Here is a 17,686-nt window from a genome sequence, read left to right as displayed (position 1 = left end):
CTCAATGGTTCACATACAGTCCAGTGCACTCCATACATCTGACCATTCCATGTACAGTTCTTTCCTCGTCTACTGCTCCAATGTGCTACAAACTGGAAAAATGTATCAGAAGATCAGTGGAACAATGCTCTCTGCTCCCACCTCCCAGACTCTGCACACGACCCTGAACAAGCAGCTAAAAACTTTTCGCAATGGGTCGCACGATGCACCAACGCCATCGCCCCAGCCAAGACCATCAAGGCCAAAGCACCACGCAAAAGAGCCAGCTGGTTCACCGAAGGTCAGCACTCCACCAAAGGCTCTGCCAGCAACTAGAAAGGACGGAAGACTACACTGCACTCAGGACTGCTCTAAACCAATACCACCACCTCCTGAAAGACACCAAGACCAAGAAGAACTCCCTGACAGACCGCAGCCACCGAAAACGATATTACACCCTCCCAGGAACTGTGCGACAACCTTGCTGACTTCTTCCACGACAAGATCTTGCCCATCTATGAACATTTCAAAAGCCAGCTCTCTGACACTGACATAATCAACCAGCTCACACCCAAGGACACAAACCCCAAACTCCTGTTCACCACTAAGACCTCCTCACCACGAAACAGACCATTTCTATCATGAACTCCGTGCACTCAGGATCACCCACGGACCCTTGCCCCCTCCATATCTTTATCCTCAGACACAAAACGATTGTCGAGGAGCTCTGGAACGTCAATAACATCTCCATCACTGAAGCCTCCTTCCCACAGGACTGGAAACACGCTGATGTGAGGCCCAACATGAAAAAACACATCTGCCGACCCTGCCAAACTGAAGAACCACCAGCCCAGTTTGCTGCTCCTCTACCCAGCTAAAGTCTTTGAGAAAGCTATCAACCAGCAACTCACCCAACACCTAGAAGACCACTACCTCCTGGACCCCTCCCATTCAGCACTAACTCAACATCATCTCCTCCCAATCCGGATTTTGAGCTAACCACAGCATAGAGACAGCCCTGATTTCGGCCATTGACAACATCAGAGTCCAACTGGACTGTGGAGAAATGGCCGCCCTCATCCTCTTGGACCTGTCCTCCATGTTTGACACGGTCTCCCATCATTCCCTGCTAAACAGACTCCACCACCTTGGGATCCAGGGAGATACCCTAAAATCCTCTTTCCTTACCAGCAGAACGCAAAGGATCTGTATTCCACCTATCACCTCAAAGCCCAGAAAGATCATCTGCGGAGTCCCACAAGATCCATCCCTCAGCCCCACCCTCTTCAACACCTACATGACCCCTCTTGTCTGACACCGCCGGAGCGCACTAACTCAACATCATCTCCTACGCTGACAGCACACTGCTCCTCCTCTCTCTATATCCAAAGACCACTCCACCACCAAAACCAACTACCCTAGATGCATGGTGAACATCACATAGTGGATGATGGACAACTGCCTTAACTTCAGATAAGACAGAAGTCCTCATCTTTGGAAACAACCCCTCGTCATGGAATGATAAGTGGTAGTCCATGGAACTCGACTGACCTCGCGCCCTCACAGATCACGTTCAACACCTCTGCATCATACTAGATAGAAAGCCAGCCACGAAGAAACAAGTTCATGCAGTCTCATCCTCCTGCTTCCTCACCCTCAGCATGCTCTGCAAGATCTTCAGGTGGATCTCAGTCAACACCAGAAGGACAGTCATGCAGGCACTCACCACCAGCCGACTAGAGTATAGAAACACACTCTATGTAGGAATCACAGCATGCCTCTTGAACAGACTTTAGATTATACAAAACTCAGCTGAAAGACTCATGTAGACCTCCTCAGAAGGATCTACACCACACCCCATCTTAAGAAACTGCACTGGCTCCAGATTCAGAAGCTATGCCAGTTCAAGATGCTAACTCACGCCTATAAAGCACTGCACAACGAATGACCGGCATACATCAATAGATGCCTGGCCTTCCACCAATCGACCAGATACCTTTGCTCCTCATCCCTCTCCCTCGCAGACACCCCAACGATCCACCAAACCAACAGTGGAGTACGCTCCTTCTCACACTTGGCAGCTAAGGCATGGAACAACCTCTCCATGCACCAGGACCGCACTGCCGCTCCAGCAATTGAGGAAGGAACTCAAGACCTGGCTTTTTGAATGTTAATTACACTACGCAGCACATACTTCTCCAGGTCTTCGAGACCATCATGGGTGTTGTGTTGCATTCTATAAATGCTTGATTGACATACAGTACAGTGCTCAACGTATAGTCCCAGCCATCTCACAGAGATCCTTTTTCACACAGAGCTATACTACTTCCATCCTCAGCCTGCCCTTAAGACAAACATGCAGCAGTGATACATTATCTATCGAGCAACTTATGGAGAAATAATTCAAACTAGGGAAACATGTATTAAAGAAATATTGTTCACCTTGCAATACATTATCAGGCTTCTTGCAAGTATGTTAAGTGCATGTGGGAGAATGTGGTGAGAATAAAACGTCAATGGAATAAGCCTTGGCTACACACACAGGGCGTTCAGCTGCATGATATCTGAGCAACGGCTGGGGGCTGGTCCTACAATAATTCCCCCTCAAAGGGATACCACCAATGGTGCCCAAGGACGTTATATTGCAGCAAATGTCAACATGGTTTTATTTAAAGAATAAAGGGACTACACAAAAGGCAAAATATTTTGCCAGGAAAGGTCCTTGCACCAGAGCTGCAAAAAAGGGATGCAATGACTAGCAGAGAAAATAAACCGTCAACGGCTGACAAATTTACACCTTGAAGAACTAACTCCAGTTATAGTGCCTTCAGCCTTCCACAGCCACTACCAACTCAAACGTGGGACTCAGTCAGTAGGTGTACTCCGCGCATTGTTTCTCCTGGAAGAGACGGCCACCTGTTTCTAAGGAAAGAATGTTGAAAGTCTCTGACTCTTTTGTATTTGAATTATAGGTAGACTTTTAGCAATACAAAACACAATGACCCAATAACCAGATCCTGCATGTTGACTTGTGGTATATATCCATTCACAGCAGCCAGTTCTTGTCCTATGCATCGAAAAGCTGACTAAGTCAGCTAGCGGGAGAAAACGGTGCAAAATCTGCAAATGTAAAAGCAACTGGAGGCTGCTGAATGTGGTGGGCAAAGGAGGAGAGAACGAGAGAGAGAGAGACATGCTTACAGTCAAAAGATCGTCCACACAAAAGTAAACAAAAATGGTTATTGTAAGGTGGTCTCACTTAATGGTAACCTGAAGGCTATTAAAAGGTCACACAATAAAGTAACTCAGAAGGGTTACTCAAAAATGAATGGGTCATGCGCGCTATAAAAGAAGTGGCTGTCCACATGCTCTTGGAAGGCTGCTAGGCTGCAGTCCGAAGACAAGCGCTCTTTACAGACTGGGCACTCGCGCCGGGTGGTGCTGCCAAGCCTAGCCACCGGGACACTGTCAGCGGCTGCCGTTACCCTCTGCCACGTCTGTCCATTGGCGCTGCCCCTGAAAAAAGAAAAACATGAGTCATAAGTGTTAAGTAAAAATCTCAGGGCGTACAAGTATGGGAAATAACTGCTACATGAGATCATTAGCCTATAGAATATGCCATTTGTGTAAAGCTTTCATCTTTAAAGAGTGGATACATGTTCCTAACCAGGCGGGCTCAAAACCAGCCATAAGCAAAATCACATTGCAAAGAGGTACACCAAGAATTAAGAAATCAAAAAAAGGCAAAGCAGCCCTTGAAAAGATAAGGATTTTCATTTGCTGCTCTGATAGTCTGGAACTGTCTCCTCATCAACATTCACCAAGCTGAGTCCCTGTCGTGCGGTTCATAGAATGACCCAGACCAGAGTGGAGATTAAGGTTTGCTTAATTTCTCTGGTTCACTCTCCCTGAAGGAATTGAACAATCAATTTTTGGCAGCCTTTGATTTCCGTCTCCATATTGGGACCTTTGGTTTCTTACTCAAGGCTCCTCTCCTTTTCCTGGTTTGTCTCTCATGGAAATGGAAATGAGGAGAGACCTTAGTATACATGCTTAACCAGACCAATCAGCCTCCAACATTTAACACCTGTGGACCTGAAATACCAGCGGCATGCTTAAGAATTTCGTTGCGTCTTTCCCTACCGTATCCGTGCAGTATGTGGAAGTGAGGAGAAGGCAAAAAGAAAAGAATACCATACTGACCCCAGTGCCCCTCCTTATTTGTGGTTGTTCACCGTGCACATGTATTTCTCTGGGATTTTCTCAGAGTTGACTCAAATCAGTTTAGGTAAGCCATCATCAGTGCTTTCTTTCTTACAGCACAACTAAATACCACTGTGCTTGCGCCCACTAGAAAGTCGACATGTTTTGATTTGCTGCTCTGCTCTCTCCTGACTCCGGTTTCTCCAGGCAATGCTGACTTCCCTCCTGGTCGTTTATTCTGGTTCTCTCTCCTCCGATGTCTTCTTCCTGCTCTAGTACAAGACATGCCTCCCTGTGGGTATTAGCCTTATCATCAGTCTCGGAGAGTCGTAGGGGAGTGGCCTGAACAGCGACTAGAATGCTTGCCTCTTTTAGTCCGGTCCCCCTGGGGCATATATCAGGGTCATCTCCTAAAGTCCCATCGACCGGTAGATTAAATTCCCTAATTAGCTTTACAAAATATGCTATTTTGGACGGTTCCCTTCCATGTCTCTATGCTCTCTTTGATATTTCATAGTGTGTTGTTCTCTGCCTCTACTTCACTGATGTGTATTTTAGTCTGTTTCTCTACTCACAAACTATATCATCTATAAATCTAGTAAAGTGCATGCAAACCATAACTTTGGGTCAGGATTTGCCCCCAGATTCATCAAACTCCTCTTTTGCGAGTCTGTATTAGCGATTATTAAGGAATCGCTATTACAGACTCGCAAAACGGGATGCATGTAGAAATCGCAATATTTTTTGCGATTTCTACTGCTTCCTTATTTGCGAATCGCAAATTGCTAATCACAAATAAGGATGCGATTTCCCATTCATTCCTATGGGCCTAGGCCCATAGGAATGAATGGGGAGTCAATCCTTATTTGCGACTAGCAATTCGTGAATCGCAAATAAGGATGGGATTTCAAGGGTGCCAGGGTGTCCAAAGGACACCCTGTAGCACCCCTGAAATGGAAATGTACACTGATGTTGCGCACACACATGTCCAAAGGGCATGTGTGTGTAACATGCAACTTATATAAATGCACAAAAGTGCATTTATCTAAGTTTTCGCTATTTACCACGTAGTCAGACTTCGCGGTAAATAGCGGCCCCGGATTGCGAAATCGCAATTTTAAAATGGTTCATGCATTGCATATAAAGAATCGCAAATTGCGATTCCTTAAATGCAATCGCAATATCAGAACTCGCAATTATTTGCGAATTCTTATATTGCGAGAGCATGAACCATTGATGAATCCCAAATGCAATTGTTGCGGGCGCAAACGGCAGATTTTTGCGATTCGCACCGTTTGCGCTCGCAAAAATGCTTGATGAATCTACCTGTTAGTCTATAAATATCATAAATAAAAAATAATCTCCATGCTTTTGTTGACCTGCTCTATTTCTTAGAAGTATGTGAAGCATCTGTCCCTGAGTGTAGATACTACTGCCGGGTTGTGAGTCACTGATGGAAGAAAAAAGTGATTTAACAGTAAAAATCTCTTTTGTAACTATTGATTAACATACTCTGCATAATCCTGCCTTTTTGTGACTGGGCTCGGAATGGTATTTAGTTCTTCTTAAAAATTACATGGACCATAAACGTCTCAAATGCCCCACTGTGATGTACGTCTATCAACAACTGTCAAACTGTAGAAGGAATCTTTTTTTCAGCAACTGGAATTGTAAGTGTTTCCTGCCCAACTCAACCATTAAAGTAGAGGGGGAATGCCAATAGCAAAACGAATATACAAAAATAGTTGTTATTCTCAGACAGTTGACCTTTGCAGCCAGCCTTGCCTTTAACAAATATTTTAAAGAAGATTAAAGTTCTCTTATAACCATTGCTATCTGCTGACTTAAGGGGTGGGGGAGAAGGATGTGCAAGAAAAGCATTTGCTCATAAAGGAACACCCAGTTGTAGCCCTCTACATACAATGTTTTCCATAGAATATCCACCAAGTTGGACCTAGCATTTTATTAAAGGGGCAGTGGGGTGATCAGTAACATAGGAGTGGGCAAGGAAAGTGGTCTCACCTTGGATACTCACCAGCCCCACCGACAGCAATAGGCTGGTGCATCAAATCAGAATATTGTCTCCAGTCCCAATGCAAGTCTACTATCTAGAAGGGAAACCTTCAGGTGAAAAAACAATGTCTGCCTCAGGTTGATGCAGGACTCATTAAATATGGAAGTAGGATGTTTTGAGGATCAGAGAAGGACCTTGCATTAGATCATCTTGTATGATCCAGCAAACAGGGGGGGAAGTCTTATACCCAATGACAATGTCAAGAGAAGTCCAATTAATAGGAACATTTTACACACACAGATTTAATTAATCAGGTTATAGAATGCAGGCATTTTATGAAATAATACCATTATGAACAACCTAAGTAAGTTGAATGTTAAGCCTCTCACTAAAGACAACCCCCAAACCTCACCCTTATCCTAAATTCTGCGCTTAACCCAACCCTAATTTCAACATTGAGCCCTTCTATAATATATAACTTTACTGTTTAAACACCATTGCCTTTCAATTATATGTGATTTTTGCTTTCTGTACATCTCTTAAATTTGACTTGTATCTTTATTACAATACCCTAAAATACTAATTTTTTCAAAGTATTTTGTGTGTAATGGTATCTACTTATAAAAGTTTCATTGAAGTGGCATACTTTCAAGACAAATAGCCTACAAGTGAACATGAGGCATGCAGTCATTCAAATTAAATTCTGGACAACACAGTATTCGATTGAAAAGGAGGCATACAACTACTTAACCCCTTCGATGCTGATGACGAGCTCAGCTCGTCATCAGCCACGGGGGGCTTGTGCGGATGACGAGCTGAGCTCGTCATCTAACGCGGCTTTTGAAAAAAAGCCGCGCAGCGCGAAAATAACCGCCGCAGCGATGCGGTTAAATGAAATGTTGAAAGTTCAGTCAGCAAGTGAAACTGGGGTCCTAAAACCAACTGAGTGAAATGACGGCTCCAAATAACCAACTGTATATCTGAAGCATATTCTGCTAAAAAAGCAAAAAAGAGCTATACATTTAAGCTATCTGACAGTTGCCAGAATGTGGATCATTTTAGGATTTCATTTCTTGAATACTTGTCAGGAAGTAAATTAATTGTCTGTCCCAAGAATAAATAAGCTCCTAAACGCTTTTTTGGACACTCTTCTTTGTCGGTGTTCCAAAAATAATGGAACAATGAATATCTGCATAGACTATTGTGATTTTAATGCCTTTGCATATCAGACATATCCAGTGCCCTGCACTGATAAACATATAAACGAACTAGACATCACAATTTGCCTGAACTGAGGCAACCTAATTTAGTATACTGCCATGTGGCCCCGACTGACACGACTGGATAATTGTCTGTTCTTATCATCCCAATAGGATTATTTGAGTTTTGGGTGAGGCTCTTTTGGATAAAGACATGAATGTACACATTTGGGAATTCAAAGGCCCACTGCGCTGGATGAAATACAATAGCATACAAAAAGAGAGTAGATGAGTTCCTGGTATTAGGAAGACCAAAAACATGTTAAGTACATATAAAAAAGTTAACACATTAAGAAAAGAGCATTTTTGCTTAAACTGAAAGTAGGCTTACACCAAATCCGAGCCGCTTCACCACTGACACAGACCCACACTAAGTGTTTCATTGTAGCCACCAGCCACAATTTTTACCCTGGCACAGCCAACTGAACAAGCTTCTGGCTGCTGACAGAAAGTAAAAGTCGCTCTTGCATAGTTAGCTTAATCAAATTCTGCCAAGACTGTGGCTTCTGTACAAGCCATGACTGGCATCACCAAAGTGCTGACTCTACAATCAAAATCCCAATTCCTCTTTGGAAAATAGCCAGCCGTTCACACTTCTGTACAAGCATTCTCTTCAGTGGTGTTAAAATAGCTCCCGCAAGGGGGCTCCCGAGTTCCAGAGGACCCCCACCGGCACTGTTGTCGGGCGGCTGAAAGCTCCTGACGAGGCACGGAATGTATTGGGCCCCCTCCATGCACTTTGCAGGGGACCCTCCTGCAAGTATTCTTACGCCACAGATTCTCTTTGACTCTTGCCTAAGCTCTTATGGTGACTTTTGTCAAACAAAGGAAACGGCTCATTCTTAGCATGGTAACTGTATGCAGCTAGGTCTCCCACATTGTGCCCAGCATCAAGAATAGATTCCTTGCAGTGGAGCCGGCATCTGACCCGGAAATAAGACTTGTGCCCATAACCTGCTCCGGAAAGGCAGTGGCTGTGCAGGACAACAGGCCCTACATGTTCTTGGCCATGAACCTTTGCTCCTACTCTGGCAACAACAATGGATCACATCTAAAAATGGAGAGGATTCCAGATGTGAAACTGTTTCTCTGTACAATTAGACCACAGCCTCACACCTTAGTGTTGAAACTGGTTCCCTCCTCACAGTACAATGGATTCAGCACCTGTGATGCCACGGTTTCCATATCCTGTAATGCAACTCTTTCCAGACACAGCAATGCAACTGGCTTCAGGCTCTGCAATGGAACTGGAGAGTCTGGAAGTTCTGGACCCTCACTCCACCTCTGCCTTGAAACCGGTTCCCAGCCCTGCAATACAATGGATCCAGCACCTACAACACAGATGTATCCCGATATTGCAATGAAACTGGCTGCAGTCTACCCTACAACTGGCTCCAGGCTTTGCAATGTAGATGGTGCTCATTAGAATACTGGAGCGCACACCCATCAGGAACTGCTTATGACCAAAACTCTGATAGCGCAACAGTCCCTGATTCTGAATGGGTACTTGTCAGCGTCGGATTGGTAACAAGGGCTCTCGGGCAATGCCCGAGGGGCCGGTGTCCTAGTTCCAGCTGTGGGTTGCTTTTTTTAGCAGGTTGGGGGCCGATTTGGGTGGTGTCTGCATTGTTCGGATACCGCCAGCGGCCCAGTGGGTGCCTGGGTGGCTTTTCTGGAGGCAGACGGGCGTCCATTACCTCTCTTTTATCAACAGGCAGAGGTGTCACTCCCTTTCTCTTGCTGGGCCGGCCCATTAATATATGCATATTGAGTGGGGGCAGGGGGCCGGAGCAGAAGTGGCCTCATTTGTTTTCAGGTGTGTTTCATCAGTGTAAACTAATCCATGCAGTTTTTATTACACCCCCCCCACACACTTTTTTTGGGATAAAAAAATCGCCGAAGCAGTGTTTTGAGGAAAGGCAATATGCAAATGTGGGCCACTTCTTTTAGAGTGCCAGGGCCGATTTTTAATCCCAATCCAACCCTGGTATTTGTGAAAGTTAAGGTACTGCTTACCACGATTGCACTGGAACTGCCATTTCAGCGTGTTTTTTTTCCAGAGGCAGCTGCCTACCATCTCTGATCATAGACAGAAGCCCACATCCTGGTTAGTACATCAGAAACTCTTATATAATTATCTTTTTTTAACATTGGCCATACACAAAAGCAATACAAAAGGGGATGATGGACGGAGCGTTTGAGCCAGTGGTCGAAGTGGGGACAAAGAAGTAGGGGAACTGTGGGCGGAGACTCAGGAGGCGGGAATAAGCAGAGTATTGGATCAGTGGGCGGAGTCGGAGGTGTGGCTAAAAATAGCAAAACATACCAATTTTTAGTGCATTTGACATTTCACTGACCAGTTACAGCTTATAACGTTATTTAATTCAAACAATCGATAAACATGTTTATTTGAGGTTTAATATATAAGTTGTTCATATTTAATTCATTTACAATGTGGGACATGTTTCCAATCACAGAAGAATGAATTTCCCCTATTGACTTCTGTTGAAAGCAGAGGCCGCAGGTTGCTGAAATCAGTGCTTAATTTGTCAAATAATATGTGCCGGGGCTCAAAGTTTTTCTCAAAAGCTCGTTAACAGTGCTGCCGAATGCAGGGTTGACAGTTGTGTCCGCTACCACCAAACACTCCCTGTGCCTTTATTTTACTTTTGCAGGTTCTTTTTCATCCCTGCTTTCTGCTCTTGTCTCTATTTTTCCAGTCCTCTTTCTTTACACATATTCTGCCTTTCTCTTTTGTACTCTCTTGTACTGTTTTAGTCTCCAAAAACGAGTGCTGGTGGCCACCACCTGCAACAACCTTGTCAAATTAAGCACCGGAAATGGGAGGCCTGATGACAGTATGGGGCTTGACTTTGCCTCCTGCTTTGTTTTATTTTCAAAAGTAAGCAGCCCTCCATATAACTACAATCAGCAATTATGCAAGGAAAGCATTTACTTATTGATAATTTGTGACTAGAGCTAAGCTGGACATTACGCAGAGATAGTGCTAATTAAATCATGACTAAGTGATTTTTTGGGTTATGGCTGTTAGCGGCACTATTATGGAGTCAAGATCCCTGTATTGAAGTAAAATAAGAATGAGAAATATGAATGTGCATGCACCAGGAGAGTTGGAGTGAGCTCTCTAGGTCTCATACGGGATGGAAGTGACGTTACTAAATAAAAGAACGTATAGTGCTACAGGAGCCTGTAGATAGGGATAATAACAGAATTAGAGTGATGTGAATGCTTCTTGTCACCGGCACACTACTTTTCAGGGCATGGGCTTTGCTTTGACATGTGCTATCAATTGGGAACACAGAAAATGCTAATTATGCAGCAAACAATGAGAGCAGGGTCGGCCCGTGCCTGAGGTTTTACCAATGCCAATGGTAATGTATGTATACTTGTAAAGCACACTGTTACCTCGTTACGTGGCGTCCTGGCGCTGTATACCGCTGGGGAACCCATCCTGGCTAACCCTGTGAGAGGGCACCCCCAAGGTGAAGCCAGGCATCCCCAGCGCTGCTAGGGCCATTGTGGAGATTAAGCAAGCTATTTCCCAGAGTTGCAGAGTGGGACCCATGGTTAGCGTAGGCACCGAGGCGAGAATTATCAAGTTGGCGGACATTGACCCAAGACCCTGCCGCGTCGGGAATTGAATCCTGGTCCCAGGCTGACTTCTGCTTCAGGGTCTGTCGCTTCTAACCAGTGAGCCACACTTCTCCACAGTGTGAGCCGGTTCAAGGAGTAAATAAAAGCCGGCCTTGAGATGGATAGCCTGGAGAATGAGAGCCACCCTAATAGCAAAGCTGAGGAATAATCGCCATCCACACATCAGTCCAGGACCTGGCAACTCAAAACCCATTAATGTTTACACCCATTCCAGCGGCTGTCGGAAACTACAGCTTACACCCAGCACTACTACCACACTGGCCCTGGACCACGTCTCACCCTTCTCCTGACAGTCCGGGAATGACTGTAACCTTCGTGCTCCCCCGCCCTTGGCACCTTTTAGAAGAGGAGAACATTTTGCAGTGCTCACATTTGAAAAGTCATTCCCTGCTAGTATTTGTTACACAACTGTGTTTGCCATGTCTCATGTTTGTAAACTGGATGTAATTTAAGAAGTGGCTTCATGTGGTGAAAACTTTTTTGCAGCTTTACGTTAGATGCCAAGCCCCCCAAATAATTGAGAATAACACAATAAAAATGTTCATGCATGTAGATTGTTTTTTTTAAAGTAAGAATGCCGCAAATAAGTTAGGAGATACTGCCTTAGAGGAAGGCCAATTGTGTTTACAGTCTGCCTACTCCTGAAATACGTCCATTATTGAAGGCTACCAGCGCACTGTCCCTACTAGCCAGGAGGCCAGTCCATCACAGGACCAGTGCCCAAGCCGAGTCATGCACATTGAAGAAATCAGGTCCGACCATAGTGGCAGTTCAAGCACCCCACAGCCAGGTGGCATGGCGGTCAGCATGGTGGTTGTAGTATCCCTTTAACTGGCTCTAATTGTCATCCCCCTGATGACTGTCACCCTGCTCTGCTGGACACCTTTCGCAGTGATGTTCAACCTTCGTTGTGTAACAATGATGTTCTTGTTCCCAATATTGTTCCTTCTTCTCCCAATATTGTTGCCCATTCTGGACAATTCTCCCCTCACAATTCTGTTCCTTCTAGTGTTATACAATCTTCTGATGTACCTCTAAGAAGAAGTGTTCGTGTCAGGTCAACCCCAGTTAAATTACGTGATTTCGTGCACTAGTTTTCCTTTCCGTTGTTCATTTCTCTTGTTTTTTTTTTTTTCTCATTATGTTTTTTTTTTGTTTGTTTTTTTTAAGGGGGGGAGGTGTGTAGTATCCCTTTAACTGTGTGCTACTGCCTTACTATGGTGTTTCCACCATCACTCTAGAATTGTCATGTTTGCTATGTACATTCCACATTCTCTGTGTGGTGGTTCACCATTCCTCCTGAGCCTTGCCTGCAAGTGGTTGTACAAGCTGTTTCCTTGGTACTGAATAAAGTACTCTTCTCCTAAAGCCTGTTTCAGTTTACTTCAGTGGTAATCAAAGCAAGTCACATTTATCCCCAGCATCTCCTGCACACCACCCAACACTTCTGCGCACCCTTGCTTCAGAATGCTGCACACCCCACCATAGAGCCTCCATAAGTACGAGCACACCTGGGTACTTATAAAGAATCTGGGTCAGAGCTTATAGAATTTCCAGCACCAAACGTCACTACTAAGTGGGCCTAATCAGTAGATTCTCTAACCTCGGTGCAAACGGTTTGAGATGTGACCCGTATACATCACACGCTGGCAGGATGGCAGAAAAATACAAGCGAGTAAGAAGCAGGTGATGGAGTGAAGAAAAGAGAAGGGTTTGGAGATAAAATACGAGGAAAGGCAGATAGAAAGAAGACAGAAGCAGCAAAGAAAAGAATTATGCACCAGGTGTTTTATTCCCCCCAGTTACTTGATGTTTGGAGAGTTCGGCTTCAGAGGCAGTCCAGGCTCGTGCAGGCCCCGGTTCAGCAAAAGGGTAGAGCTGTAAAGGAGTGGTCGGAGGCAGGCACGGAGAATAATTTACAGGAGAGGCTGGTGGGGCTGGGTCAGCTTTTCAGTGGCTGGCTGGCGAGCAGATATATAGCAAGTCAAGAAGTCCCCCAGGTGGCGTCCCTCAGTCTGATTGACACCAAAGAATCATTGTCACAGGTCACAGTGGGGGCTGGCAGCGTTGCGAGGTGTGAATCACGGGCTCACAGTAGCCACAGGGCCATCAGAGTAGCCGTTTTCGCACCATGCTACACTGATGGCCCTTTCACTCTCGCTTTGCAGGCCCATTAGAAACAGCAGGGTCGGCGCCCTGCAGAGGCCTCCTGAATATTCACGGTGCACCACTCGTGCAGCGAAAAAAAGTGTACTTTTAAAGTAAGGCAACTTTACAGTCCCCGGTACGCTCTTTCAAAAGTAAGAAGTAGGGGAACGGACTAACATTATTTTAAGAAGTAGGGGCACGCCGTGCCCTTCCGTCCCCGCCCACTTCTAACGCTGGTTTGAGCAAATCAAACACTCACCCCCGGTCAACTGATCTGGGTTTAATCCATCACCATTCTTTAGCTCACTCAGCCACCACAGTTCAGACACGGCCATACACAAAAGCAAACATGGGGGAGTTTTAAGGCCTATTCTTTGTCGGTCTTATTATCCTCTCTTGCTCTACGCGGTCAGTCTTGAATGAGATAAATTAACTCAGCCCCCCAGGTTTAAAAATTCGATACACTCTACTGCTATGACAAGTCTGTATCTGTTCTCAGCACACGTGGGAAGATTTCACAACTTCTGCGCTACATACTAATTCTGGGTGGATGAGTGTGTAATATGGACGGCTGCACTGGGCTGTGTGTGCTGTACTCTACTGAGTGTGATGCTTCGGTGCACTAATTTGCTGTTCGTGTATGAGAGAAGCTTGCGTTGGTGCTCACAGTGCAGGGCCTGCGCCGGTGTGTGCAGGGAAGCTCGCCTTGCTGCTGCTGTAACTTAAGAGTGAGTGTGTGTCTGTCTATATGGGAGGCAGCTTGCAGTGTAGCTTTATGTGCTTTGTTCTCCTTGTGACGGAAGCTGCCACTAACTGGGCAGCCCGTCCTGTGAGGGAGGGAATCGTGCAGTGCTGCGGCAGTCGCATACACCTGCGCTGCCTGCTCTGTGTGCGACGGAATTGTGCACTGCCTGTGCTTTCCACGTATCATGCAATAAAAAAAACATAAAAAATAGACCCCGCCCTCAGGCTTGTTGCGCTCGCAACAGAATGTATGTGCTGGCAAAGAAAACAATAAAGAACGGAAATAACATTTCGATCGGCGGCTCTGCGACTGAAGGGAGAAGAATCCCCCACCCCTCCCAAGGGCCCAACCACTAGCTGCCTTGTGTTTCTATGGCAGGGGCGGCGCTGAAACAGCATCCAGCAGCACCCCGCACTGCACGCAAGAACCACAGCGCACAGCCATTTTCTGAAAATATCCATCTCACTTGCAAATGGTTCGTTCTCCCCCATCGTCTGCCACCGCCGCCCCCTACAACCCCCGTTTATTTCCCCCCTCTCTCTCTTCGTCTCTGTCTGCCGGAGAATAGAATCTAATGATGCTGAAAATTGATTCGGAAACATCTGACAAGCGCGCTCCATCTTCCCCCCTCCTCCGCTGCCATTTTTATGGCTGGCGGTTGTAAAAGTCATCTTTACTCCCACTAGAGTGACGGAAATTTATCTGTTTCCCCCTCCGTACAAGATGGCTGCCGCGCCCGCCCTGGGCCTGCCGCCCTCCCTCTGCTCGCATACCTAAATTTCCTGTGTGACCTGCTGCCCTGCGCCATTGTCACTGCGGTAGAAGTTAAGGCTGGAAGATGTGAAACGGGCGACACGCTGCGCCTTAAGAAGAGCCGGGCTTCCCCTCAAATGGGCACAGCCATGTCAGGGTCTGTCGCGCGCAGTCTATGGAGATTGTTGATGTTTCTCCTTTAGGAGGCACAGTGTAGGAATTACTGCTTAATGGGTTAACGCCCCTCCCACTTCAGAGGAACTAACATTTTCACTGAAATGTGACATTAAGACAAACTGGATTCTAGCTCGTCAGTGTACTTTAACAAAGATCTGCAAACTTAAGAATGGCGGCTTCGGCTCACTCTCGCATCGCACTCCCTCCCTCCCACTTTTCTCTTCCAGTTTATCACTGCCTCCTTAGTTTGCTTCTCCCCTATAGTTCACACTTGCACGGTCCTTCGCGCCCTCTTAGTTTGTTTGTGGTATCGTTCTAGATCTCCATCTCTGGTAGCCTGAGTTCTGCTGGCTCTGCTTATGCCCCTACAGTAGTGCAGTGGACCGCCGGCCCATCTTTTCCTCTTCATTTACTTTTCTCAGTTGTTCCATCTCGCCGTCTAGCTGTCTTCTTATCGGTTTGTGCATTTCTTTGTGTACTGATCTGTTTTCACCTTCCTTCATATCCTTTAGCTCTAAATCAGTGTTTCCCAAACTAGTCGCCAATCGATTTTTGGTGGGGAAAGTCCGGACAATAAATAAAGATGCCTTTAGATTTTGTGTTTATCTTTCATATTTTGTGCTTCACAGAGAGAGGTCAAATGACAGGCAATGTGTCTTTTGACAAACTGCTGCTTATGGGATTGGTGTTACTATTCTTTCTCGGACTGCAAAGTGAGAAGGATTTTTAATGTTAATTATGTGATAATCTTGCTGGAGTACAGGAAATTGTGATGTCGATTTTTGCAAAGCACAACAAAATGTAAATGCCTGTAAATGAAGTGCATTAATTCGGCAATTAGGAAAAGCAAACATGAAGCATATTTTAATGTCATTTTTAAGTGTGCTGGAAACAGAGATTTTAATAGGAACTTTACTTGGTGGTGCACAAATGATAAATATTCACAGAAACCATACTTCCACATATTATCAATTTCTTTTCATTTCCTTTGCTCTCCCCTATGGTTATTATTCTCTCAATCAATTTTTGTAGCTGTCCACTAGAGTTGTCTTATTTTCGCCTTCCCACATCAATGTCATTTTTTCATTCCTTCATTAAGTCAAATTGTTCGGTATAATTGCTCTTTTCACTTTCCATCTACCCGTAACAACCATACATGACTGTCCTTTTCTTTTTCTTTTTCTATCTCTTTCTTTCTATGCCCCATGGTTGCATTCCTCCAGCTGTCCCCGTGCTAGTCTTTCTCTAGTTGTCTCACAGGATTGTCATTTTCGTTTTACATCACTTAAATGAATAATGTAGGTATGCTTTTCAATTTCGACCTGTTTTTGTATCAACTACCTATGGCTATCATATTCTCTTTGCATCTCTTTCTCCAGCTGCACCTATGATTATCTTATCATTCCGTCAGGCTGTGCCCTTTGCCCAGTGCATTTCGCTCTTAAATTTCCGTCGCAATTTATTTCCATTCCCCCCTCGCTCAGCCTTAATCTTTTCCTGGGCTCACAATCATCTCTCTGTTCCTGCTAGTCTTTCTTTAGCTGCCAGTCCACCTGTAGTGATCTCTTTTTGGCTGTCTGTAGATAAGACTCGTTCTTTGTCAACCTCCTTCTGCAATTGGGCCACTTTCTCAGTATGTTACATTCCCTGAGTCCCCACCTCATTCACTCCCTTCATTCTCTATCACAGTAACATGCTTTTCACAAGGTACTCCGTATTTGTTTTGATTGAACAACCCCACTTCTTTTACTCCCATTATTCAATTCACCTCTCCTTTCCTCGAATGGCCTTTCTGTCCACTTCCCGATGTCTAATTATCTATATCGACCATAGTTGCTCTTCCTGTTGTTTCATCTCCTTGCAGGACTGCCTGGTTAGAGTTCTGTAGCCTCTCTTCATCTTTCCGCCGTTTTGTTTTTCATCAACCATTCTTGACCATTCAACACTCAAGAAGGTAGCTATGAACTATGACCTTTAATGCCTTTCCATTGATAGTGTCTAGTTCCCTTAGTGCTTTTATGCACCTTTTACTCTCCCTTCTTTTTCTTGCCACTTTATTTTCAGGTTTGCATCTGTCTCACTGACTCCGCTATCTTGTGGCATGCACATTTCCACACACTCATATGTATCATGCTTGTCTTGTAGACAAACACTCTGCTCGCTGTCTCCGATGATCAAACAGAGCAGATGGTCTGCACACCATAAACATGATCGCCGTTTGTAGGCCTGAAGCGACGCGAGAACAAAAAAAGCCATGGCAACTTGCCAAACATGGGAACCAACCGTGCTGGCTTGAAAAACCGACGATAGTGGGATTCGAAGACAAACCAATGTCAGTAACAGTCCCCAAAGACCATGTACGTGCAGGTATTTATAAAGTCTGAACTTAGTTGGGGCAGCAAAGAAGTGCAGTACACCAATGAGGGGTTGGAATACGACTCGAGACTGTCCATTACTGCATTAAAGAACAACAACTTGTGGAAGGAAACACTATGGCTTTACAGGTACTCTGGGATATCGATAGGCTGTTATGACCAGTTAAGGTTCAAGGAATTCTGCACCACTGGAGCACTAGGAGGGATCACTGGCGTCTGGTGATCTTTGAAAGTGGTCTCTTAAATACTTCCCCCAGAATTCCATTCCATGAGCTGGATTTCATCCAGGCAAGTTTTACAAGGTCGTGGGGTCCCCCCCCCGAGTATATTTTGAGTAATTGTGGCCAAATAGGGCATC

At 45.2% G+C, this 17,686-nt stretch overlaps 1 protein-coding gene across 3 annotated transcripts in view; it reads right to left on the bottom strand.

The window, feature by feature from the left end:
- Positions 1-2,404: 2,404 nt before the first annotated feature.
- The window catches only part of CALCOCO1 (calcium binding and coiled-coil domain 1), a 239,259-nt gene continuing 223,977 nt past the window's right edge, over positions 2,405-17,686 (bottom strand). For 2 of the 3 annotated variants that reach the window (XM_086965206.1, XM_086965221.1), the window contains one exon: positions 2,405-3,495. In XM_086965206.1, the coding sequence (XP_086821332.1) occupies positions 3,294-3,495 (202 nt within the window). In that variant the 3' untranslated portion in view covers positions 2,405-3,293. The remainder of the gene's footprint in view (positions 3,496-17,686) is intronic. The other variant, XM_086965212.1, reaches the window with a different exon arrangement.

This window comes from Lissotriton vulgaris, chromosome 1_1 (assembly GCF_964263255.1).
Source record: "Lissotriton vulgaris chromosome 1_1, aLisVul1.2, whole genome shotgun sequence".
NCBI classification, from domain to species: domain Eukaryota; kingdom Metazoa; phylum Chordata; class Amphibia; order Caudata; family Salamandridae; genus Lissotriton; species Lissotriton vulgaris.
The sequence above is the reverse complement of the archived record's forward strand: the minus strand, read 5'-3'. Positions and strand labels throughout refer to the sequence as shown.